Source organism: Myxine glutinosa, chromosome 12, assembly GCF_964187855.1.
Source record: "Myxine glutinosa chromosome 12, kmMyxGlut1.1, whole genome shotgun sequence".
Classification (NCBI taxonomy): domain Eukaryota; kingdom Metazoa; phylum Chordata; class Myxini; order Myxiniformes; family Myxinidae; genus Myxine; species Myxine glutinosa.
The window spans coordinates 39284275-39311162 of NC_136272.1; the positions used below are offsets into that span (position 1 = coordinate 39284275).

Here is a 26888-nt window from a genome sequence, read left to right on the forward strand (position 1 = left end):
TTTGCTCCTTTCCTCCTTTTTGTCTAAATAGGATCCGTGAGCTGACGACCGCACGTATCGGTTCGCTGCTGCGCATCAGTGGGCAAGTGGTTCGCACACACCCGGTTCACCCAGAGCTTGTTTCTGGCACTTTCATGTGCCTCGACTGTCAGACGGTGGTGCGAGACGTGGAGCAGCAGTTCAAGTACACGCAGCCCGCCATCTGTCGTAACCCGGTGTGCTCCAACCGTCGGAACTTCATGCTCGACACCAACAAGTCACGCTTCGTGGACTTTCAGAAGGTGCGTCTGTGATCGTTTAGGAACCGGGAAGGTGCATTGAGTTTTTCCTTGATTTTTAACGTGACGGGTGTTTTGTTTTCCCTCACGAGTTGTTACAACATCAGGATCCTTCCCCGGCCTTTTGACTGCTCATCACACAGCTCGATGAGGTTTCATTTGTTGCTTCCTTGATTGTGTATGTTCTTTTCAGGAGCCAATGTTTGAAATGTTTGTGCTAAAGAGAGGCCAAGTTCCTGTTTTAACCAGATCCAAGCCATTTATTTATTTATTTATTTCTACAAGCAAAACCACTTGGCACATTGCGTTTTCAGCAAAGCAAGTTAAAAACTCTTCTCCCATCCTCCCCTTCGAATAATTTGATGTTTGACAGGAGGTAATTGTTTTCCATCATTGATGCAATCACAGAACCCACTAAATATCCTCCTTGAACATTCCTGATCTCCGACGATTCGCTTGGTTTCTGTTCTGCACATTCCACAAAGATTAACTCTTTCTGCAGATTCAGCAATGGATGGACATTTTCTATCCAGACTGCGGATCCACCGCACATTAAACCTTTAATAATCTCGCTTTTCCCCATCAAACCAATCTTTGTGCTTGTGGCATCAGCAGATCCCTTGACACTTGGTTGGTTGATCTTTGACCCTCACCTGCACATTTATTCTGGCGCTCTTAGCTGCATTCCTTGACTTTCCTTCGCTGCTAACACTCTTGGAGTCCTTGTTATTAAAAGCTTATTTTAAATCCATGTGGGTTATAAACTGGGGACCCAGAGTGAACTTGGACAAAAACACCGCAGAGACTGGAGTAACCCTGTGAGAAGTTTGTTCCCAATAATTGTCCGTTTGCTCGTCAGTCTCGAGCACATCAGTTTGTAGTTTATGAAGTTTAAAACACATTTGGTCTTATTTATAACTTTGCTTTCATGGCAGTTAATCTTGTGTTGATGTAGATAAATCTGAGTTTGTTTATGTTTGGAGTGGAGTGATGGGGGTGGGGGGCATGAGGGGTTGGGTGGAGAGGTTTATTTTTACAGTTATCTCAGGCTCGGGTTGGGGTGAGGACACGTACGAGTGTAATCACTGGCAGGACACAGACATGAATTCACATACATGTCCCATCGCATCAGAGGTCCAGCAAATGCAGACAAATGCAGAGGTCTAAGACCTCTGCGAATGACCCATTCGTCTTCAAGACAGCTGTTCACTAACTCGATAATCCCAATCCAAAACTATTATCTTTCATACCCCCGTTAACTCATATCATCTATCATCCCGCTAAGCTCACCTCTTTTCAAATTTCCAGTTTATTTTTCCTTCCTGAGATTTTGCTTCTTTGTCCATCTTGTCCACCTCATGCGTCCTTTCCTCCCCATATCCCTTATTTGGCCGAGTTAGTTTCCCTTTATTAGTCCCCTACCGGTGTACACCAGAGGGGACTATAGGTTTGCACTCTGTCCCTCCGTTTGTCAGTCTGTCAGTCTGTCAATCCGTCAGTCCGTCACGCAAAGAAAAAGAACAGTTTTCCGGACTTTTTTTCTTAACGCTTAATGCTAATGATTTCAAACTTGGTACATGGTTTCCTCATGATAAGTTACAGATCAAGTTCGAACTTCACGACGTTTCGATCATTTTTGACAAAGTTATGGCACTTTGAACTTTGGGAATTCTGATGATCCTTAACTCAGTGCCATTTTAAGTTTTAATTTCCTTTTAAAAAGATTTTCTCTGCAATAATTGGACCGATTGAGATCAAATTTTCACCATATGAGGGACTCGGTCTGTAGAATATTTTAATGGTAATTATGACATCACAGGTCACGTGGTTCGGCCGCCATATTGGTTTTTGTGAAAACACGAAAACCCCTTTTTCTCTGCAACGGCTGAACAGATCGAGGCCAAACTTTGCAGGCAGAATCGCATACCCATGACGAACAAAATTCAACGAGCATGACGTCATGCCTCACATGGTTTCAGAGTTATGACGTTTTTAAGCATGAACCTTTAAAACCGAGCTCCTCCCTCATTTTTTATCCAATCAAGGGGAAACCACAGATCTGTTCAGCATGTCAGTCTACTAAAATGTCCTTTTGGAATTTGCGATAGGGCACGTGGTTTGGCAGATATCGTTAATAAAACGAAAATATTTTTAAAATGGATATCTCATGTTTATTCTAGAGTTCTCCTCAAGCCGCACCGTGCGCCCTCAGCCTTGTCTCGCAAACGTCAACAGCGCAACACAGCGCGCGCTTTCCGGAGGGGCGGAGCCAAGCCAACAACACAACAACAACATGCATTTTAAGGCCATTTTCCCTGCTAGAGCAGGGGTTAGCCTTGCGGTCCCCATGACGATCTTCTTCATCTTGCCCCATTTTCTGCATCTGTCCTTGTTAACCCCCTTGCCCGCATTTCTTCTTCCACCATCTTTAGCCCAAGTCTTTCTCGGTCTTCCCCGTCCTCTACTTCCTTCTACATTCATTTCCATCACTCTTCTCAACCAGTCACTTTCATCCTTCCTCAACACATGACCAAACCATCTCAACCTGTTCCTCTTCACAGCATCAATCACAGGCTCTATTTCCATCATCTTTCGCAATTCATCATTTGTCTTCCTCTCTCTCAACGATACTCCGCACATCCATCGAACCATTCGCATTTCCACCCTTTCCAGCCTTCGTTGCTGCTCTACGTTCATTACCCATGTCTCGCTCCCATAAATCATAACACTTCTCACACATGCAGCATACACCTTTCCCTTCAGCTTCAACGACACTCCCCTCCTCATCAGCATGCCACTCAGTTCCCAAAACTTCTTCCATGCACATCTCACTCTAGCAACCGTTGCCGAGTCTGATCCACCTTCTCCATTCAGCATGTCTCCGAGGTAGCAAAATGTTTTCACACCCTCCAGCTTCACGCCGTCTCCAAGATCCAACTCAACATTTCCTCCATCTGCAGCTCCCTCTGTGCACACCTTACATTTGAATGTAGCTGCCACACTCAGAAGAGTTATTCTTGGCGGAGCCGAGCCGAGCAACATATATATACGCATCGATCATTGATCGTGAACCGGAAAATATAATAAATTACTGATATTTAGCGACTCGAAAGGTTCTTTATCAACAACGTATTTTCTCGTGCTTCTGCTGACCTGTCTGCAAGGTGTATAAATCGAAGTCCCGAGTGCGAATCACAGGTGAGCCCGTCCTGAGGTAATTAGCGATTGGGAACGATTCAGAACCTGTGGATAAATAACCCTTGGTAATTTCCCCAACAGTTTTCCGGACGACAGACTGCCGGTAGGGGACATGTATTGCAGCGCAATACTCAGAATGCTTGTTTTATCCTGAAACTCCACCGTTAGTGCACCCCTTTCTTCCGTTCCTTTTGTTCTGTTACTTACTGATCCAGTCAGGTTCTGGCTCTTCCACAAGCCTTGGCTTTGTATAAAAAAGAGGAATAGTTGAGGAGAATAAATAGTAACTGTCCATAAAAGACCTGTTTCTGACCCAATACCAACTGGGCTCGTAAGGAGACAAATCCCTGTCGTACTTCCTGTACTGTCACAAATTTTATGTTTTGTCTTTGTCCACTGGTGTCCTTCATGGAACTCTGAGATCCTCTGTTACTACTCCACTTTTGAAGAAGCCTTCTTTGGTCAAGGAATAATTGAGGAACTAGAGGCCTGTCTCAAATTTGCCTTTTCTAGGAAAATTCATTGAAAAGACTCCATCAGAAGAGTTATCTGATTTTGCCATTCTGAATGACTTCCTCAATCCTCAGCAGTCTGCATATGATGATGATGATAATAATCAGTTATCTGCAATCATTGACACGACCAGACCTGATGACGCTGCTTGTGCTCACTTTTATCTCCAAATACCTTGATGATGTGCAGGAGTGGTTGATATGTAGGAAGTTGAAGCTAAATTCTCGTGAAACCGAATTCTTCACCAAACCACTATAAACCGCTTTGAAATGACACTTTCAGCTTTGACACTCAGGGGATCTATCCCTCGTTCTCTACAATCCTAAATCAAAAGTGAGATTTGATTTGCTGAAGATCGGATTCAAATCCTCAATCCTCACTCCTCACGACACACACACACACACACACACACACACACACACACACACACACACACACGAAATATAATGATAGTTCAATCTTTTCAAAAGTTTCTATTAAAGTTTTATACCTTTCCGTGTAGCTGTTTTTCACTCTCCCCATCCATCATCCACCTCATTCTCTCTCTTTCTCTCTGCACCTTGTATCCATAGGCAAAGGGCTATATATACTGAAACGCAAAAGAAACTTACCACCTTTGAAACCTTTAAATATCAACAATAACACTGCGTGTAGTAAATGTGTGAACTTATTTGTGGACAATAGTGTCCTCACTGTCAGACAAAACGGTCACGGATGGTCACTTGAACCTTCAATGGTCACTTCATAGCACAGCTGTTGAACAGCCGTTTTGACTGTCAGTGATTAGCCAAGGGGTACTGGATGATTTTAATGAGCTGCACGTGATGTCTTGATATTGGCTTTAAAAAGGCCAGTGCAAAATGGGCATTTCAATCAACATGCCACGATTGTCAAGGGATCAACGCCAGCATGCCCTGGGCATGCTGCAAGGCGGACTGAGCTACCGTGAGGTGGCACGTCGCCTTGGCTGTTCACACCAGACGATATCGGCCCTGGTGGACAGAGACACCCTCCACAACTCTGCAGATGACAGACCTCGATCAGGGAGGCCAAGAGTCACCACTGCAAGGCAAGACAGGCAGATGGTCCGAAGTCACCTGTGGGATCGATTCCGTCCAGCATCCCGCACTGCGGCAGAAACTCCGGGGCGTGCAAACCCACGGATCTCCAATGATACTGCACGAAGACGACTGCATGACTATGGTCTGACTGCCAGAAGACCATACAGAGGCCCCGTGATGACGGCTGCCCATCGCCGTAACCGACAGAGATGGTGCCAGCAGCATCAGCGGTGGACCTTGGCCACCAGAGATGGTGCCCATCAGGACTGTCCACACAGAACCTTGACTCATCGCTGAAAGCGACCTCGTTCCACTGCGCCAAGGTCCACCGCTGATGCTGCTGGCACCATCTCTGTCGGTTGCGGCGATGGGCAGCCGTCATCACGGGGCCTCTGTATGGTCTTCTGGCAGTCAGACCATAGTCATGCAGTCGTCTTCGTGCAGTATCGTTGGAGATCCGTGGGATTGCACGCCCCGGAGTTTCTGCCGCAGTGCGGGATTCTGGACGGAATCGATCCCGCAGGTGACTTCGGACCATCTGCCTGTCCTGCCTTGCAGTGGTGACTCTTGGCCTCCCTGATCGAGGTCTGTCATCTGCAGAGTTGTGGAGGGTGTCTCTGTCCACCAGGGCCGATATTGTCTGGTGTGAACAGCCAAGGCGACGTGCCACCTCACGGTAGCTCAGTCCGCCTTGCAGCATGCCCAGGGCACGCTGCCGTTGATCCCTTGACAATCGTGGCATGTTGATTGAAATGCCCATTTTGCACTGGCCTTTTTAAAGCCAATATCAAGACATCACGTGCAGCTCATTAAAATCATCACGTACCCCTTGGCTAATCACTGACAGTCAAAACGGCTGTTCAACAGCTGTGCTATGAAGTGACCATTGAAGGTTCAAGTGACCATCCGTGACCGTCTTGTCTGACAGTGAGGACACTATTGTCCACAAATAAGTTCACACATTTACTACACGCAGTGTTATTGTTGATATTTAAAGGTTTCAAAGGTGGTAAGTTTCTTTTGCGTTTCAGTATATATATATATATATATATATATATATATATATATATATATATATATATATATATATATATATATATATATATATATATATATATATATAATAGCCGTAGATGATTCTGTCTGTCTGTCTGTCTATCTGTTGGGTGTCTGTCCGGGGTGTGGCTTACTCGGTTTGCAGAGTAGCTCCACCCATAGCTCCACCCATTCTGGGAGTGGCTATAAACAAATATCCACCATTTTATTAACTCGCATAGCTTTGAGTCCTGTTTTGTAGGCCCGTGGTGTCTTGCTCTCCCCCAGTTTTATTTCAAATCAAATTCGATAAATCATTTCATTTTTCACAGTCGCTAACATAGTTTTAGACTCGGTTGAAAAAAAACGGGAAGAAAATCCGATGAAAGTTGCCGTTTATAGAACGAAATGAATTCTCAAAGGCCTGTAACTTCAAGGCCATTGAGTCTCTCTCACGCCTTTATCTCCAATCTAACTCACCATATGATTTCATTTTTATCGATGGTTTTACTTTTAGACTCAGTGTCAGCAATAATTGAGAACAATCCACACACGCGGGAAAATGCAGAGATATATTTTTTAAAATCGCGTCATGGTGTATCATACACCGCCCAACATGACACCGCCGGCAATGTGTCGATATATATTAAAAATTCGCTTTTGCTTTTCCGTTATGATATTGTTACAGACGTGGCTTGGATGTTATTTACCGAGCGGTTTATTGGTATGACCACGTCTGCACAAGTTACCCGATTGTGCCCGAACGTTGACTAGTCGCGCTATGCTGGCTCAATAAGAAAAAGAAGACACCCGGCTGGATTACAATAACACAATACGACACCAGGGGTTCAGTTCTCAAGACCTCCGGAGGAGGTTATATTAAGGCGGAAGGTTAGATTACAACTACAAGAGGGACAGCATAGAAAGACAAGCACTTAGACACACTCTTATATTAACCCCGGACAGACGACAGGTAAACGGGACAAGGCTGACTCACACGGGGGTTGATGGAAAGGACAGGCGGGTAGCGATGGCTCCAGGTGCACCTGGGCTCAAAGGTCAGAATCGACTCGGTCCGGTCCAGAGATGCGGGGAGGTCGCAGCGCTCGGATGGCGTCTTGTCTGCTCAAGCTGGGGCGCATCTGACTCAGCGCTCGCAGGTGGCTTTCCTTCTCCAAGCTGGGTGCGCATCTCTCTCAGCGCTCGCAGGTGGCTTTCCTTCTCCAAGCTGGGTGCGCATCTCTCGTCACATCCGGCGCGGGGCCGCGTATATCCGGCGGGGAGTGACACGCCCTCGGCTCGTTAGCTCCGCCTCGTGGAATCGGCACGTTGCTTCTCATTGGGTGCGTGCGGGGGGTTTACCAGGCTCCGCCCTTGACGAGGAGCTGACAAGGAGCCCCTTCGTGGTAACCCCGTGGAGCGCATGGTCTATGGCGCTAATCGAGCCGGTGTGAGGACGCATCCTCCCCCGCTCCGCCGCCATCTCCTCTGTTGTTGTTGTAATTGTTGGGGAAGAAGATGGAAGGAGGTATGGGAAAGGTCCTAAACTCACTACTGATGCCATATAATCACATTCTGGTGCAACGAAGAGTCATAATTAATGGAGACGAGGCCTTAACTGACATAGAATAAGAATAACTAGGAAGATGTCCGAAAGTTGTCTACGTGTGGTGCGGTGGACCTGGGCACGACATTTAATGGGGGAATAAGGGGAAGGTCGGCTCTACTGATTGTTATTTACATGCAATGGGACTAGGGAATGGGGGATCGGGGAAAGTTGGGGAGTATTGGAGAAAATAGGGGAATATTTACAAGCGGATATGGAGGCCAAATTCCATATTCGCAACATTGCACCCTTCTCTACCCTCGGGGCGTCCCGACCCGATAAATTTTTACCTACTTTAGTGTGGCACGCAATGTAGTTCCCTCTACTATTAACTCTACCCTGAGTGCGACAGTTTTACAGATATTCACAAATGAGTAAATATGTCCCCCTGCGACGTTGCACCCTTCTCCTCACAGAAACACACCCACAGGATAACTGAATCCGGAAAGAATTCTCAAACTAAACATACAGCCGGTAGGGAGCATTATTTACAAGACTACGCTGCTATTTACACTACGATCCAGGACCTGTTTTTGGAGGAACACATGCAGATGTTATGCATAGAGAGAGCGCGCTTGCCAACATCGATACACCAACCCACGAGTGCTCTGTGGCCGACGGCCTTTAATAACGTGCAGAGCACCCTTCCCGAGCATCAACAGCACCACCCCACCACCAATCGGTGCAGTCACCATTGTTCATTGGAATAAAAATAAATTCGACAACCCCTAACCCTGCAGGTGTCTCTTGCTCTTCTTGTGGTGCACTTGGTGGTGTTAACTATTAGTGGTTCACCTGTATGGCATAGGTGCCACGTTGACCCATAGGTCCATCCCCGGGTGGTGCTTGGCCGCAAACGAACTGCGGTCCATTGTGGGTGGCCACAAACATTGCGGTCCATATGGTGTATCGATCCCGGCAGCAAACAGCGAAAGTGCAGGCCCACAACTGCGCAGCCAGCACCTCTCTCTCCTCTCTCTCTACCCCAAAGCCAGATCCTCGGAGGTGGGAGACAAAAGAAGCAGACAAGTGAGTAAGGTGGTAAGGGCGCAAAAGTGCACGCAATGTAAGGTGATGCACACTGGGGGCACATGGGAACCAGGTGAGACAGGTACGTTCCTATCGTACGCCCCCCCCCCCCCCCCCCACCAGGTAACCTACATGGCCCCTCCCTTACCCCTTACTGTATCCACACAACACAACACTACCCATAAACATCTACTTTACAAATCAACAAACATCCCTACTGTCTTCCCCGTTCCTCCCATATACCAAATTCGTCTTCTCTCCCTCCTAACCAATCAAATTTGCCATTTTCAACTCTCATCAAAATTTGCCATCTCCAACTCAACATCAAAATTTGCCATTACCAATTCAACATCAGTCCCTCCTAGGGAGGGAGAGATGGAATCACCCCAATGTCTCATCCACGTCGTGATGCGTCTCACAAATCCTCACAGCAATTCTCATTTCCTGCACAAAACAAAGAAAACACAGGTGTGGAGTCATCATCATCACAGGTAAGTGGCTGCGTATGGTGCGACAGGTTCTTCAATCCTAACTATTTCCTAAATGACTTTAACAACTTTACACTACCCGGGGTCTTTCTCCGGCCAAACCATTGGCCCTCTTACACTATGGGTTCTAAAAACCAATTCCCATTGGCCAAACTGTGGTGCTCTTCAATTTGGGGTCTCACTCCCCCGATTCATCTCCCGGTGCCCTCGTACAATTTCTGGGCTGCGACGTGTACCTCTCCCAGTGGGTCTACCCACCTGCACACCTCCACCACTGCAGTTGCCTCCGAGCTTACCTGCTCCTTACCCTAACCTAACTACCAGGGGAAGGCCCTCTGGCTCTCTCCCCACTCCGTGCCCTCTCTGGCACTGGGCTGCCCGATCCACACCCGGGATCCTCAGGCACCCACTCACAACTACCGGCTCCCAGAGCCCACCTGCGGCCTCACCTGGCCGACATCCTCACAGTGGTGGAGTGCCCAACCAACTACACACACTAACAGGCTACACGCCCAGCCATTTCCACAACACTAATGCACCCATCCACAATACCATTCTGCAACCGCACCACAAATGCCAATATCCAACCACAATTTACCTGTACCCTCTACCTAACACTTACACTACCCGCCCCGGGTATTCGTGAAAGGGGTCCACTCTTCCCCCATCCACACCTTCGCACCATGCACACCACTCCGTACCACTCACTCCAACTCTCTCCACACACCTGTACCTGCACACCTGTGCTCTCACACCTGGTGCCACCTGCACCCTTCTCTCCCCAAGCGCATTCGCGCTGATCCACAACACTCACTACTCATACACTGCTCCACACACCTGTCCAGTTGCACACCTGTGCAATCACACTTGTTCAATTCTCACAAACACGGCATCATCTCAGCTAACTACTCCCTTCTGAAACTTGCGCTTCCCAGTCGTCCCTTTAAACTATTGCGCTCCCACGTCATTATCATCCACACTAATCTACCTGCGTCCCCACTACAGGTATCAGTCACTAACTAAACTTAACGTCACCTAAGGTCATCTTCTCTAGATCCCTACCGTTATATCCTAACCCTCCCGGGCTAGTTTTCACTGCCATACACCCCATAAGCTATTGCTCCTTTGCCCCCACATGGGAAGGATGGTGGATTTGCCATCCCACCACATCGGGGGTCTCTCACTACCAATTTTGCACATCAAATTTCAACAAATTAAAAATTTGCCAATCACTGCCCATCATCTGCCAATCACTACTGCCAATCCCTTGCCAATCATCAAATTTTGTTTTTCTCTAATTTTGGGTCCAAAACACTAACCTCATCACCCAGTCGACTCACTAATACCTCTCGGTGCGCCAATCCCTGTCCAAAGCCCGGCTTCGTAAAGCCAAGCAATGGATGCTGGTTGTTTTGTGCCAGCGGCTGGACACGTCCGGCACTCGGTGCAGGGAAGGAGGTTTACCCGGCCCGAGATCCCACGCACCTTCTCGGCACGGAACCATCCAATGTCCCGATCTCGACCTGCCGGAATTCCTCAACAAAAAGTGGTCGCCATGACGACTCTTTCTATCGGGCCGCCCGCTCCGCCTAGTGGAGCACGGACGTTCAAAGCGAGGCCCAGCACGGATCGCGCACGGCGGTCCTTTCGAACCCGCCGTGGCTCGGATCCCCGCTGGTTCTCGCGGCACGCGAAACCCGGCACGCACCGAGGGCCCGCTTCGGCTAAAAGTCGACCTAACCTTTAACCCGGTCACCGTCGATGCTTCACCTGCTTGCTTACACCCCGCAGCCCGTTCCTTGCTCACACCTCCAGCCGTTTCCATGCTCCTTGTACCGTTCCTTACACACCCAGGCACACCCATTCCACTCACAGCCTTGGTCACACACCTGACCACCGAACACTTTGGCACACATCCGTTGGTAGCACACCACACCAACACACCTCTTCGCGCCCCCTCCTCTGTCACCTCCTCTGTGACAATCACAGGTGTGCCCTCATTCGCACACCCATCCACGTGCCTCACCACCAACTCCAGCGTGCATTCCCACTCACGCTCTACCATTCCAGGTGTGCATCCTTCCATCCCAGGTGTACATCCTCGCTCACCTGTCACAACTAACTCACGCTCCTTGTCACTCTCACTACTTTCACCTCCATTCTTGACAGCGCACTCACCCTTACTCTTGACAGCGCAGTCTTTCCCCATGCACCTGTCCGTCACACACCTTTCTCGCGCACACTCTCCCGTTACACCCTCTGTAACACTCACCACAGGTGGACACTCTTCCTTACTTCTGACAGCGCACTCTTTCCTCATGCACCTGTCCGTCACACACCTTTCTCGCGCACACTCTCCCGTCACACCCTCTGTAACACTCACCACACCACGCTTCCATGTGCTCCCTCGCACACGCGCTACGACCGACTCACTCTCGCCAGCACCCTCACTCCTTGGCACGCACTTTTTCCTCACACACCCCAGAGTCGGACTTTCTCGCACACCTCCTCTTTCGCACACCAGACCTGTCGCACACTTCACCAGTGGCCTCTCACGAACACCCGGGTCCATCTCGAACCCCAAGCCTCTTAAATCACCTGGCGCATCATACGCACGACCATATTGGTCACCACTTACACCGGGTCCTCTTCCTCTTCGCTTCTCCTCCATCACCTGCGAATCCCTCATCCGGTTAACGAGCACATCACGATCCAAACACAGACTTTGGACCAATTCTTTTATCTCCTCTTTTATCTCTTTGTTATCCCCTCTCCGTCGCTTCTTAATTTCGCTCACCCCTTCTTCCACTTCTTCTAATTTGTGCCTCACCTCTTTTATTCCCCGGTACGTCTCCTCAAGCTCATCCTCTAAGGCTACCTTGACCGTTTCCAGGTGCGTCCTCACCTGCCGGTCCTTCGTCTCCATTACCTCTATGACCTCGTCCAACCTCGTTGTCAGTCCCTCACGTACCATCTGACATTCCCTCTTCGTCGCTACCAAGTCATCTTTTAGTTCTTTCTGTGTCGCCTTTAAACCTCCTAATACCGCAGTGTTCCTTTGAACCTGCTCCACTAACTCCGTCTGTCCCACCGTCAGCTGCTCCACCTCCTGCGTCAGGTCCTCTATGCCCCCTTGTAACTTTACAGTCCCCTTTCTCACCTCCTTCTCCATGTGCTCCTTACAGTGCCTCACCTCCTCGCGCACTCCTCCGACCTCCTCACTCACTCCTCCTCTGATCTCCTCTCCCATCACTTGCATCTCCTGCCCAGATGCCACCCTCATCTGCTGCATTTCCTCCCTGTGAGCATCCAGTTTGGTTTCTACCCCCATTCTGACCCCCTCTATCTGCTGCTCCATTTGTTTAACTTCCCTTTCCGCTTGGTCCCTCATGTCCCTCAATTTGCCTTCCATACTATTTTCTAACCCCTCTAACCCATTTTTCACTCCCTCTATCTGATTCTCCTGGGCAGCCATTCTATTTTCTACCCCCTCTAACCCCTTTTGCATCCCTTCCATTTGATTCTCTTGAGCGGCCATTCTGTTTTCTACCCCCGTTAACCCATTTTTCACTTCTTTTATCCCGTTGTCTAACCCCTCAAAATTATTGTCTAACTTCTCACTGGTACCCCTCGCTTCGTCCCTCATTACCCCCATTTGGTTTCCCATTACCCCCATTTGGCCCCTCCATTCGCCCACTATCAACCCTCATTTGGCCCTCCAATCGCTCACCCTGAGCATCCATCCGGTTCCCCAATTGGTTACTCTGCAGTTTGAGGGACGCCTGCATTTGCGCCATAAATTGCTCCATGAGGACCTGCATCTGGGCCATCCCTCCCACTTGTGCAGCGGGTGCGGCCGCCGTAGCTATGTGCGAGGCGCCATTTCGCGCGTCTGCTACCCCCGCTGTTTCGCTCTCCTCATGTCCCTCATGTCCCTCAATTTGGTCCTGGACCGACCCTGCTTCACTCTCCCTAACCGGACCCCAGCCGTGTTGATCCGCCATAGCGCGACTTGCAAAATTCGAGTTTCGTAAAACAAATACAAATTTCGCCGTTATAATTTCGCGCGGGAAACGCGCTCCGGCTCGATTTTGTCGAGCGCAGTACGCGCTCCGAACCGATTTTCCCTCCCAAAATTTGGGCCTAACTAATTTAGTCCCGGGTTCGAATTCCACTCCTCGACACCAATTGTTACAGACGTGGCTTGGATGTTATTTACCGAGCGGTTTATTGGTATGACCACGTCTGCACAAGTTACCCGATTGTGCCCGAACGTTGACTAGTCGCGCTATGCTGGCTCAATAAGAAAAAGAAGACACCCGGCTGGATTACAATAACACAATACGACACCAGGGGTTCAGTTCTCAAGACCTCCGGAGGAGGTTATATTAAGGCGGAAGGTTAGATTACAACTACAAGAGGGACAGCATAGAAAGACAAGCACTTAGACACACTCTTATATTAACCCCGGACAGACGACAGGTAAACGGGACAAGGCTGACTCACACGGGGGTTGATGGAAAGGACAGGCGGGTAGCGATGGCTCCAGGTGCACCTGGGCTCAAAGGTCAGAATCGACTCGGTCCGGTCCAGAGATGCGGGGAGGTCGCAGCGCTCGGATGGCGTCTTGTCTGCTCAAGCTGGGGCGCATCTGACTCAGCGCTCGCAGGTGGCTTTCCTTCTCCAAGCTGGGTGCGCATCTCTCTCAGCGCTCGCAGGTGGCTTTCCTTCTCCAAGCTGGGTGCGCATCTCTCGTCACATCCGGCGCGGGGCCGCGTATATCCGGCGGGGAGTGACACGCCCTCGGCTCGTTAGCTCCGCCTCGTGGAATCGGCACGTTGCTTCTCATTGGGTGCGTGCGGGGGGTTTACCAGGCTCCGCCCTTGACGAGGAGCTGACAAGGAGCCCCTTCGTGGTAACCCCGTGGAGCGCATGGTCTATGGCGCTAATCGAGCCGGTGTGAGGACGCATCCTCCCCCGCTCCGCCGCCATCTCCTCTGTTGTTGTTGTAATTGTTGGGGAAGAAGATGGAAGGAGGTATGGGAAAGGTCCTAAACTCACTACTGATGCCATATAATCACATTCTGGTGCAACGAAGAGTCATAATTAATGGAGACGAGGCCTTAACTGACATAGAATAAGAATAACTAGGAAGATGTCCGAAAGTTGTCTACGTGTGGTGCGGTGGACCTGGGCACGACATTTAATGGGGGAATAAGGGGAAGGTCGGCTCTACTGATTGTTATTTACATGCAATGGGACTAGGGAATGGGGGATCGGGGAAAGTTGGGGAGTATTGGAGAAAATAGGGGAATATTTACAAGCGGATATGGAGGCCAAATTCCATATTCGCAACAATATATTACTATTTCGTTTGATGATAGTCGTCACAAAAACGTCAACAATGATGCCGACATATATTTCTTCGTTTTTATTTCATTCAACATATTAGCCGGAAGTAAAATATGTTTCAGGAAATTACCGAGAGATATTTCTTCGTTTTTTTTATTAGTTATGTGCGCATACACTTTAAATAGGTTTATTTGAAATCTTTAATTTTCCACAATATAATTTACTTGCCATTTATCATTTGATGATTACGAGACAAATTCCTCTTGAGGATCGTGACAATTCATGCGTTGCGTGGAAACTTCCATTTCCAAAATGAATGAGACGATCGATGAAGAACGACTCGGTGTCACCAACGCGGGAAAATGCAGAGATATATTTTTTAAAATACACCATATCACCGCACAACACCGCCCAACAGCCAACAAGTATCATACACCGCCCAACAGCCAACGAGTATCATACACCGCCCAACATGACACAGACAGCAACATGTCGACATTATCGCTTTTTCTTTAAACCGAGTGAACCGAGCCGAACCGAATACACCGCGTGAATTCACCGAGCGAATTTCAGCCAATTCCACCTATTTCTTCGTTTTTATTTTATTCGTTACCAGCAGAAGTACCCAGCGTTGCCGGGCGGGGGAGGGGGGAAGGGCACGTACACTTTAAACATGTATATACATGTGGGATGTGGGATATATACATGTGGGACATGTGTACGTGTGTGTACGTGTGTGTGTGTGTGTGTGTGTGTGTGTGTGTGTGTGTGTGTGTGCGCGCGTGAATATGTGTGTGTGTGTGTATATATATGTGTGTGTATGTGTATGTAGGCTAACCCCCGCTCTAGCAGGGAAAATGGCCTTAAAATGCATGTTGTTGTTGTATGTGTATATACATGTCTGTGTGTGTGTGTTTGTGTGTATATGTGTCTGTACGTGTGTGTGTGTGTGTCTGTTTTTGTGTGTGTGTGTGTGTGTGTGTGTGTGTGTGTGTGTGTGTGTGTGTGTGTGTGTGTGTGTGGAGATGTATATATGTGTATATATGTGTATATGTGGATACATATGTGTATACATATTTGCATATGTGCATATGTGTATATGTGTCTGTACGTGTGTGTGTGTGTGTGTGTGTGTGTGTGTGTGTGTGTGTGCATGTGTGTCGATGTACGTGTGTGTGTATGTGTATATGTGTGTGGGTGTATATGTGTGTGTGTGTGTATATGTAAACATGGGCCGGTGTGTGTGTAAAGTGTGAGGAGGTATTGGAGAGGAAAATGCAGAGATATATTTTTTTAAATCGCGCCATGATGATAAACGAAAATACACCGCCTAAAATAACAGTCGACATATATTTAAAATTCGCCATACACATCCATGCGGGAATCCCACGGGCATGGATGTGTGTGACATTTCGACATATTGAGTTACATGCTGCGCCTGCACATTCAGTTATATAAGATGGTTACTGGCAATTGATCACATCCACAAATGATGTAATCCACACAATTTATGTACTTTACATAACGTTAATAGGAATACATGCCCGTGTAGATGGGAAATACAGTTTGTTTGAAATAAATCACAAATATCAGAAGAAAGTTTTTTAAACCATTTTATATAACTGAATGTGCAGGTGCAGCATCGAACTCAATATGTCGAAATGTCACACACATCCATGCCCGTGGGATTCCCACGGGTGACCCCGCTAGTATATATATAATATATATATATTGTTGCGGATTCTGGGTACGGCACTCCCGTTACCAAGGGGGGGGGGGGGGTTAGTCCCCTCGTCCTTTAAGCTGGCCGTCTCCGATCCTGGAAACTATGACGTCACTTCCGGTCGGTAGTAGCCAGGGTCATTGGTCAATGAAGTCCCAAATACCTGCTTACTAGGACCGACCGTAAGCGAGGAGATAATTTCCATCCGAGCCGCAACGTTAATGGATGCGCCGAGCGAAGTGAGCTGCGACTCGGGCCGTTAACAAAAAGACTAGCCCGATTCTGAGCGGTTCTGCCAAATCGCGCCGCAGGTACTCAATTGAGGAAATCACGAAAGCGATCGGATGAGAGGAAACCAAAGTAAAGGAAGAACAGATATTTATGAATTATGTACACGAAACCCGAAGAGGAAATGAAAGAAGGGCATATACAAGAAGAGGAAGAAGCAGATACACCGGGCAAGCTTAAACTACACAATCTTACTTAACAAACCCAGAACAGAACAAACAGACTTACACGGGAGTTGGTAATGGTAGGGATGGTAGGAGGAGAAGGGTCCAAGCAGAGGGTTCGGGTGATGGGATCCGTCCAGGCTCCGGCCCCGATCCACGCTCCAGCTTCGCGGCGAACCCGGCAGGCAGCGCTGATGATATTGGTTGCACGCGAGCGGACCTTACTCGGCGGGGTTGTCAAATCTGGGAGGGTATATTGCTTTTCTCTCCACTCGTACTTCGGGCTTCCTCACTCGTCTCCGACCCGTCCCTTCTCTCTGGCTCACGCCTCTCTTGCCTCCTGGCTCACGACCCACTCACGACTCTCTCCTCACCACTCCTTCCCAACCACTCCTCAAGTAGTCCGCGCGCAGCGCTTATATTGGGTTTTTGCGTATCAAGCCGCGGCTTTTAGGATACACCCACCGGTGAGCTCGCCTCGGCCCTGATTGGTCGTGAGGGCTCACCGACTCCGCCCCTTGATGGTGCGTTGATGGGGCCACGCCTTATTCCTGGAGCTCTGAGGACTCCTCCCCCTTCTTCTCCGTGATGAAGCACATGGGCAATGGCGTCTTGTGGGGAGATAGAAAACCACTCGCACCTCTTTTGAAGGGAACTTTGGGGCCTACTCTTATTTCATTAATGCAATGTAGATTCAACTATTGGGAACAGATCCTTAACTAAACACATATTAAGGACATAACTGAAGAGGTTTCTATGGTGTCCTACGTGTTGCTTGTGGCCTATCTAGGGTGCAATCTTTGACCTTTGGGAGATGGGGATATTTACAGGGAATTATTTACAAGGCTTATTATTTTACAAGTGAAGGTTCTAAAAACCGTAACTATATATATATACTATATATATATATATAGTTGCAGTGGTTACGGTTTATAGAACCTTCACTTGTAAAATAATAAGCCTTGTAAATAATTCCCTGTAAATATCCCCATCTCCCAAAGGTCAAAGATATATATATATATATATATATATATATATATATATATATATATATATATATATATACTGAAACGCAAAAGAAACTTACCACCTTTGAAACCTTTAAATATCAACAATAACACTGCGTGTAGTAAATGTGTGAACTTATTTGTGGACAATAGTGTCCTCGCTGTCAGACAAAACGGTCACGGATGGTCACTTGAACCTTCAATGGTCACTTCATAGCACAGCTGTTGAACAGCCGTTTTGACTGTCATTGATTAGCCAAGGGGTACGGGATGATTTTAATGAGCTGCATGTGATGTCTTGATATTGGCTTTAAAAAGGCCAGTGCAAAATGGGCATTTCAATCAACATGCCACGATTGTCAAGGGATCAACGGCAGCGTGCCCTGGGCATGCTGCAAGGCGGACTGAGCTACCGTGAGGTGGCACGTCGCCTTGGCTGTTCACAACCGACGATATCGGCCCTGGTGGACAGAGACACCCTCCACAACTCTGCAGATGACAGACCTCGATCAGGGAGGCCAAGAGTTACCACTGCAAGGCAGGACAGGCAGATGGTCCGAAGTCACCTGCGGGATCGATTCCATCCAGCATCCCGCACTGCGGCAGAAACTCCGGGCCGTGCAAACCCACGGATCTCCAATGATACTGCACGAAGACGACTGCATGACTATGGTCTGACTGCCAGAAGACCATACAAAGGCCCCGTGATGACAGTTGCCCATCGCCGCAACCATCAGAGATGGTGCCAGCAGCATCAGCGGTGGACCTTGGCGCAGTGGAACGAGGTCGCTTTCAGCGATGAGTCAAGGTTCTGTGTGGACAGTCCTGATGGGCGTGAGCGTGTCTGGAGAAGAACTGGCGAGCGATATGCCGATTGTTGCGTGCGTCAAGCCAACAGGTGGGGTGGCCCAAGTGTGATGGTGTGGGCCGCCATATCAGGCCGGTACAGGATGCCACTGGTGGTTGTGGATGGGAATCTTAACGCCCAGCGGTATGTGGATAACATCCTGCGACCTCATCTGCTGCCATTCCTGCTAGACCACCCAGAACTGAGAACCTTTCAGCATGACAACGCTCGTCCCCATGCTGCTCGCTTTACCACTGCATTTCTCCAAGGCGAGAACATCAACACCATGCAGTGGCCTGCGCTCTCCCCTGACCTGAATCCCATAGAGCACCTGTGGGATGAGCTTGGGAGACGCGTAGTTGGCAGGGCCAGGACACGGGCAGAGCTGCTTCAGACATTGAGGACTGAGTGGGACAGAATCCAGCAGCAATCCATCCAAAGACTGGTAGGCAGTATACGCCGACGATGCACTGCCTGTATCCAAAACAATGGTGGCCATACACGCTATTGAAAGGGGACTGACATTGCACCCTGTGCTGTTCTGTACTGTAGAACAAACTGATGAGATGGTGTATCTTGGTCAAAAACTTGACATGTCATCAATAAAATGCCAATGTTTCAATTAGCAATGGTTGGTTTGTTTTATTTTGAACTGTTACAATTTTATTACATTTCAAACAAGTGGTAAGTTTCTTTTGCGTTTTCGGTCTTTTTGAAATTGGTCAAATTGGTCAAAATGGTCAAAATGGTCAAATGTTTCGGTCAAAATGCCCATTTTGCACTGGCCTTTTTAAAGCCAATATCAAGACATCACGTGCAGCTCATTAAAATCATCCCGTACCCCTTGGCTAATCACTGACAGTCAAAACGGCTGTTCAACAGCTGTGCTATGAAGTGACCATTGAAGGTTCAAGTGACCATCCGTGACCGTTTTGTCTGACAGTGAGGACACTATTGTCCACAAATAAGTTCACACATTTACTACACGCAGTGTTATTGTTGATATTTAAAGGTTTCAAAGGTGGTAAGTTTCTTTTGCGTTTCAGTATATATACACACACATACACACACACACACACAATATTATTAAGCTATACTTGCATGAAAAGCCCAATGATGCACACTCCCATCGGCCACCAGACCGGTTTTGTTGGTCAATTTTTATCTGATCCATTATATTGAAGCCAATATGATGGTTTCCCAATTGCTTGCCGGCACAGGTTCGGATCCAGGAGACTCAAGCAGAGCTGCCGCGGGGCAGTATCCCGCGCAGCGTCGAGGTGGTGGTACGTGCTGAGGCCGTGGAGGTGGCACAGGCTGGGGATCGCTGTGATTTCACCGGTACCTTGATTGTGGTACCTGATATCGCTCAGCTCTCACTCCCAGGTGGGCACGAACCTCAATTGTTCTTCTGAGGTAGCTTTTTGAGATTGTGGTATTACTGTGTGATTGGCCTCCATGGAGTTGTCATGTTTTGGGGGTTTTACGAAGTTTGTGTTCTTAAGGTGTTTCACTCAAGAAGACTTTGTCTTGCTCCCCCTGAAGGTGGGGACCTTGTCATGTTCTGAGGGTTTGTTCTCATTTTTGAGAGGCTTTAAGACTGGTGTTTTTCAGATTGTGAGAAGAATATGAATGAATGATCTTCTTTTTTCTTTTTTTAAGGCCATTTTCCCCGCTAGAGCAGGGGTTAGCCTTGCGGGCCCCATGACGATCATGGTTCCCTGTTTGAGGCAATGTTTTTATGGCCGGATGCCCTTCCTGGCGCCAACCCTTAGTCGCCTCTTACGATGCGCAGGGATACGGTGTACCTATTATAAACCGGGGTACATACCGGGATCATTCATCCCAGCAAGCTGGTACTCAATTTGCCGACCTCAGAAGGATGACAGGCTGAGTCAACCCCCCTGGTGTTAATTTAGCAATCGACCGGGATTTGAACCCAGGATCCTAGGATCCCAAGCCGGCACCCTAACCGCTAAGCCAACACCAGGCTTGTGAGAAGAGTATATATATTTTTTTTTTTTACTTTTTTACTTACTTTTTCCACACGCGAAATTTGCATTTATGTTTATTTAAATTATACAATGGACTACAAAATGTAAAAGTTTCATGATATTTGTTATATTATATCACCTTTATCTATCAATATTGTTGAAATGAAGATCAAATAGCTGTATGTTGAAATATGTTGAAAAAGTCAAAACTGTACATGGGGTGTACTTACTTTTTCATGTGACTGTATATTTCATGTCTAATTCCATATTTGTGGGGTCCAACATGTGACATTAGGTCCAAAATTTCAAATCAATTAGATATGCATGAACATGTAATTTAGTTGTAGTAAAATACTTATATTTTCAGAAATTTGAAAAACTATTCCACACACAATGGTCTCTATTGCCCCCGCTCTAGCGGGGAAAATGGCCTTAAAAACGATCATTCATATTCATATTCACACAACGGTCTCTATTGAGTGGAAAATCATTTGAATGGTCATGGGTCAGGCTTAATATATTAACCATATATTAACTTATCATAATAACCATATTAACCACTGCCCTTCGTCTTTCAAGAATCGATTTCAATTTGTAACTTTGCCGTGAAGGCCGGCTTCCGGATTATCAAGACACTCACAGCGTAAACATGGGACACGACAATCTTCGCTTCCTTCTGGTTTTTGCTGTGCAGTGTACATGTTGAGAATCTATCAATATCGATGAAAATTCGGCAAATAATTAATCAAACCGAGAACTTGCACTCAAATTTCAGTCAGCCATGTCATCGCGAAGTAGGTTTGCTTGGCTTTCCAAAACCTGGGCTGAGTTGCATGTGATGGTTACAGCCAAAGTGCCCAACACAGCGTAAATTGGTATTCCCACTCGCACTACTTTGTGCGAGTGGGAAATGGGAGTGCGAGTGGGAAAGTACAAGGGGGACTACATGAAGGAACATTTCACTACCCATGTGCGCCTCCAGTTTTGCGCCGTCGTCTGCACCGTTCAAAAACAACAGCATCCGGGAATTCTACAAGGGGTGGTTTCATGAAACTCGGAGCTTATCTGATGTGATAGTTTTATATGGGAAAATTCACAACGTAAAAACTGTCGGGGGACGCGATTTCCAACCTCTTCACGAGTGTTCGTAATTTCTTCTTCAACATGCCACTATGTTATCCAAATGCTTAATCATCATTTTGTGGAATGACTAATCTCATGAATATATTTATCATTTCCCCCTCATGGCTACTTATTTTGAATTTACACTTCATAGAAATGACAGTTTCATACGTAAAACTGGGGGACACGAAGATTTACGTTGTGAGTCATAATTGTTAAACCAACGGCACACAAAATGATAAACACATGATACTATACAACTATACAAAAATTGTTGTTAATTATTAATGTTTTTATTTGCAATGAAAAATACATGAATTCAAGAACAGCAGTGAAGTTCCATTTCAAAATAATATATTTATATTGTAAGTCACAAAGAAAATGAAAAAAAAATACGGGGACACCAACACTTCTTTTAAGATTATGGTAAAATGTTAGTATTGATAATGCTTTTCCATTTACACATTGGAACACCCAATTGCTGCTCCACCAGAATAATGATATGAAACTCATGTGAGATTATATGGGATATTCGGAAAATCATAATTCACTGTTGGACTACACAAATATGGAATTAGCCATATATATATATTGTTGCGGATATGGGATTTGGCCTCCATCCATATCCGCTTGTAAATATTCCCCTATTTCCCCAATACTCCCCAACCATCCCCAATCCCCCATTCCCTAGTCCCATTGTCTGTAAACAACACTCTGTAGCCCCGACCTTCCCCTTTTTCCCCCATTAAATGCCGTGCCCAGGTTCACCGCATCTCACGTAGACAACTATAGGACATCTTGCTAGTTATTCTTAGTCTATGTCAGTTAAGGACTCGTTTCCATTAATTCTGACTCTTCGTTGCACCAGAATGTGATTGTATGGCACCATTAGTAAGTTTAGGACCTCCCAATACCTCCCCGCATCTCTTCCTCATGGAACAACAACACCAACAACAACAACAGCGGCGGCGGAGCGGCGGCGGCGCGGGGAGTGTGCGTCCTCACTCCGGCTTGGTTAGCCGCCATTGAACATGTGCTCCGACGGGGTTACCACGCAGGGGCTCACTGTCAGCTCCTCGTCAAGGGCGGAGCCCGGTAACCCCCCGCACCCAATAAGAAGCGGCGGACCGATTCCATCTGGGGCGGAGCTAACGAGCCGAGGGCGTGTCACTCCCCGCTGGACATGCGCAGGAAGAGGGAGGTGACGTCAGATGCGCCTCAGCTACGGAGAAGAAAGGACGCCACCTCCTAGCGCTGAGAAATACCTCCCCGCCTCTCTGGACCGGACCGAGTCGATTCTGCCCCTGAGCCAAGGTGCACCTTGAGCTATCGACTGCCTGCCCTCCCCTGCCATCAATCCCCGTGTAAGTCAGTCTTGTCCCGTTTGTCTGTGGTCTGTCGGGAATAAGATAAGACTGTGTCTAAGTGTCCATCTTGCTGTGCTTTACCTCTTGTCGTGTAATCTAACCGTTCTGCATAACCAATATTATATCCTCCTCCGGAGGTCTTGAGAACTGTACCCCTTGTGTCGTTGCCTTAATCCCAGCCGTTGTGTCCTTTCCTTCATTGATTTAGCATAGCGCGATTCGGCCAACGTTCGAGTGTAATCGGGTAACTTGTGCGAACACGGCGGCCATTCCACTCGGTCAAGCAACATCTAAGTCGTGTCCGTAACAATATATACAGTGAAACCTTGACTTACGAATGCACCAACTTACGAGTTTTCCGAGATACGAGCCGTCGCTCGGGCGGTTTTTTGCTTTGTGATGCGAGCCGAGATCTGAGTTACGAGCTTACGCCACCCGCCACTAGGTGGCCCAACGAGCGTTCAGGTCACGTAGTTATCTTGCCGTGCAAGCATCTCTGCCGTATATCGCTGCTGCTTTGTTTTCGCATTTTTGTTATTTTGGAAAATTTCTTAGTTTTAACCATGGGTCCTAAGAAATTGAGTGCCAAGGGCAGTGCTGAGAAGAAGAAGAAGATGATGTGCTTGGATATAAAACACGCAATCGTCGAAAAACATGAGCGAGGTGTGCGTGTTGTCGACTTGGCGAGGCAGTACGATCGTAGTACTTCTACGATATGTACGATTTTGAAGCAGAAGGAGTCGATAAAGGCTATAACGCCAGCCAAGGGCGTTACGATTATTTCAAAGCTCCGGACCTCTGTCCATGGAGATGGAGAAGTTGTTGTTTGTGTGGTTGACGGAGAAGCAGCTCACAGGAGATACCGTGACCGAGAGCATCATGTGTGAGAAGGCCCGAGACATTTACGGGGATTTGGTGCAGCAGACGGCGGGAACATCAACGGACGAGGCATCGGAAGAGTCATTCAAAGCCAGTCGGGGATGGTTTGATAATTTTAAGAAGAGGACCGGCATTCACTCCGTCGTCAGGCATGGTGAGGCACCAAGCTCGGATGTGAAGGCAGCTGAAGATTTTATTATAACTTTTGCCGAACTGATAGAAGCCGAACGATACATCCCCCAGCAAATCTTCAACTGTGACGAGCCAGGGCTCTTCTGGAAAAAGATGCCGAGGAGGACGTATATAACGGCAGAGGAGAAGAGCATGCCAGGCCACAACTTGTTCAGAGTGCCAGCGATAGCTCGCCTTCTCTTTGTGGAAGACACGGTGAGATCCTTAACATCCAACAACTAATGGGATGCAAACGGGGCGCCCAGTTTAGCGGTACACACATTGATGAATCACCCTGCCTGTGAAACACCGACATGACAGGTTATAGCTGGGTCGGGATTCAAACCCAGGCTGGACAGTTTAGAGTCAAGTGTGCGTACCTCCTGTCCAGGCCATCCTGCCAACTTGTATGCTGCATACAGGTGAAATATAAAGCGGGAGATATTTTTATATATACTGTATATTTCAAAAAAAATTGGTGTGGTTTTTGGGGGGCTGGAACGGATTAATAGCATTTCAATGCATTTTAATGGGGAAATTGAATTTGAGAAACGAGCAAATTGAGTTACGAGCTCGGTCACAGAATGAATTAAACTCGTAAGTCAAGGTTTCACTGTATGTATGTATGTATATATATATATATATATATATAGATAGATATATATATATATATATATATATATATATATATATATATATATATATATATATATATACATTATATATACATTATATATACATTATATATATATTATATATTGTTGTGGATATGAGGACTGTATATTTTTTGATTGTGTGCTGTACTATTGTGATTATTGTTTATTCTGTGCCTCCTGCCTCCGGAGCTGTGTAAAGACCAAAAGGGCGTCCCATAGTCCACAAGCATACACGTCAGCCAAGTAATAGAATACCCCTGTTGACAGTTATATCCTTATTATGTGTATTAGCGTAAGGCTGTGTCTTCCATTAATTGAAATACTCCATTGCACCAGTGAAAGAGAATAGATCCCCCCTTCCTTCCCATCCCCAAAATCTCCCTTTCCTTCCCATCCCCAAAATCTCCCTTTCCTTCCCATCCCCAAAACCTCCATTTCCATATTACATCCCCTCTCGTCACCGCTGAGCCCTCGATTGCCAATATTACCTCCCCTCCAATAACCGCCATTGACCACGAGGCTCGAGTCGGGGAAGAAAGGCGTGTCTCCACCTCGTCATAGAGGGGAGGAGTGAGCCCGCCCCACTCGACCAACCATGAGCCAGGGGTTCGGCTAGAGAGGGCGGAGGAAGAGCGATCGGGGAGGGTCGCAAAGGTTGAGGGGCGGGGGCCTATATAACCCAAGGCAAGGGCGTGTCCAGAAGGAGATGCGTTTTTACAGAGGAGAGCAGAAGACAGAAAGGCCTGGAGTTGGACTTTGAGTTGGTCTGAGTTGGTTGGGAGTCGGTCGTCAAGTGCAGAGTGGTGAAGAGTCAGTCAGTAGAGGTGGTGGTCAAGTGGTTGCGTTGGTTGCGGTGAGGAGTCGGTGGTAAAGAGTGAGGGACCAAGAAAGAGAGAGAAAGAGTCCTGAAGCAAGAGAGGAAGTTGTTGGACTGGGTGGGACTAAGGAAGGAGAAAGAACCCGTCACACCAATCCCCCAAGCTCCGCGTTGGCTCCACCAAGCGTTCAGCTCCACCAAGCTCCGCGTTGGCTCCACCAAGCGTTCAGCTCCACCAAGCTCCGCGTTGGCTCCACCAAGCGTTCAGCTCCACCAAGCTCCGCGTTGGCTCCACCAAGCGTTCAGCTCCACCAAGCTCCGCGTTGGCTCCACCAAGCGTTCACCTCCAGCCATCCACCTCCTGCAATTCCCCGCGTGAGTCAGAGTCTTTTGTTTGTTCTGTCCTGGGTTAATTAAGTCTGTATAAGCTAGTATTTTCCCTGTGTCACCTGCGTCTTATGTGCTTGTAAATAAACGTGACTGCTTTCTTTTTGCTTGTGTGTAAATAGTCAATAAATTCAGTCGTATTTCCAAACCTTTCTTTGCCTTCGTTTTCCTCTTTGCCTTGCGTCGTTTTCGTCTTTTCCCTCATTGAGCAGCTGGGGTGCGATACGGCCAAAGTCTGGGTGAATCGGGTGAGTTTTGTTAGGTCGCGGTCTTACACCACCGCTCGGTCTATAACATCTAACCGCGATCTATAACAATATATATTATATATATATTATATAGATATATATATATATATATATATACATTATATATACATTATATATATATTATATATATATTATATATATATTATATATATATTATATATATATTATATATACTAGGGCATGCCCGTACTATATATATATCTAAAATTATATCCCCCCCCTCTATTTACATGAAATGGTTTGGTCCATTCGCAAAGCCAAAGCGAACGGCTTGCAAGTACGGTGACAATCCCCCCCCTCTATTTACATGAAATGGTTTGGTCCATTCGCAAAGCCAAAGCGAACGGCTTGCGAGTACGGTGACAATCCCCCCCCCCTCTATTTACATGAAATGGTTTGGTCCAAAGCGAACGGCTTGCGAGTACGGTGACAATCCCCCCCCCTCTATTTACATGAAATGGTTTGGTCCAAAGCGAACGGCTTGCGGAGTTTGGTAAAGAAATCGCCATAGCTCGGTAACTACTTGTCCGATTAATATGAAACCTTGAAAAGGCACATCCTCAGGTCCCCAGCAATATACCTGGCAAGTTTCAAGTATATCGGACCCGTGGTTGTCGAGAAACAGCGGTCACAGACA

General features: G+C 47.3%; 1 protein-coding gene across 1 annotated transcript in view; it reads left to right on the top strand.

Moving 5' to 3' along the window:
• Positions 1-26888, top strand: part of MCM6 (minichromosome maintenance complex component 6) — a 76632-nt gene that overhangs the window by 15496 nt on the left and 34248 nt on the right. Inside the window, exons 4-5 of the mRNA XM_068132670.2 lie at positions 32-281; positions 19810-19975. Of these exons, the coding sequence (XP_067988771.1) occupies positions 32-281; positions 19810-19975 (416 nt within the window). The remainder of the gene's footprint in view (positions 1-31; positions 282-19809; positions 19976-26888) is intronic.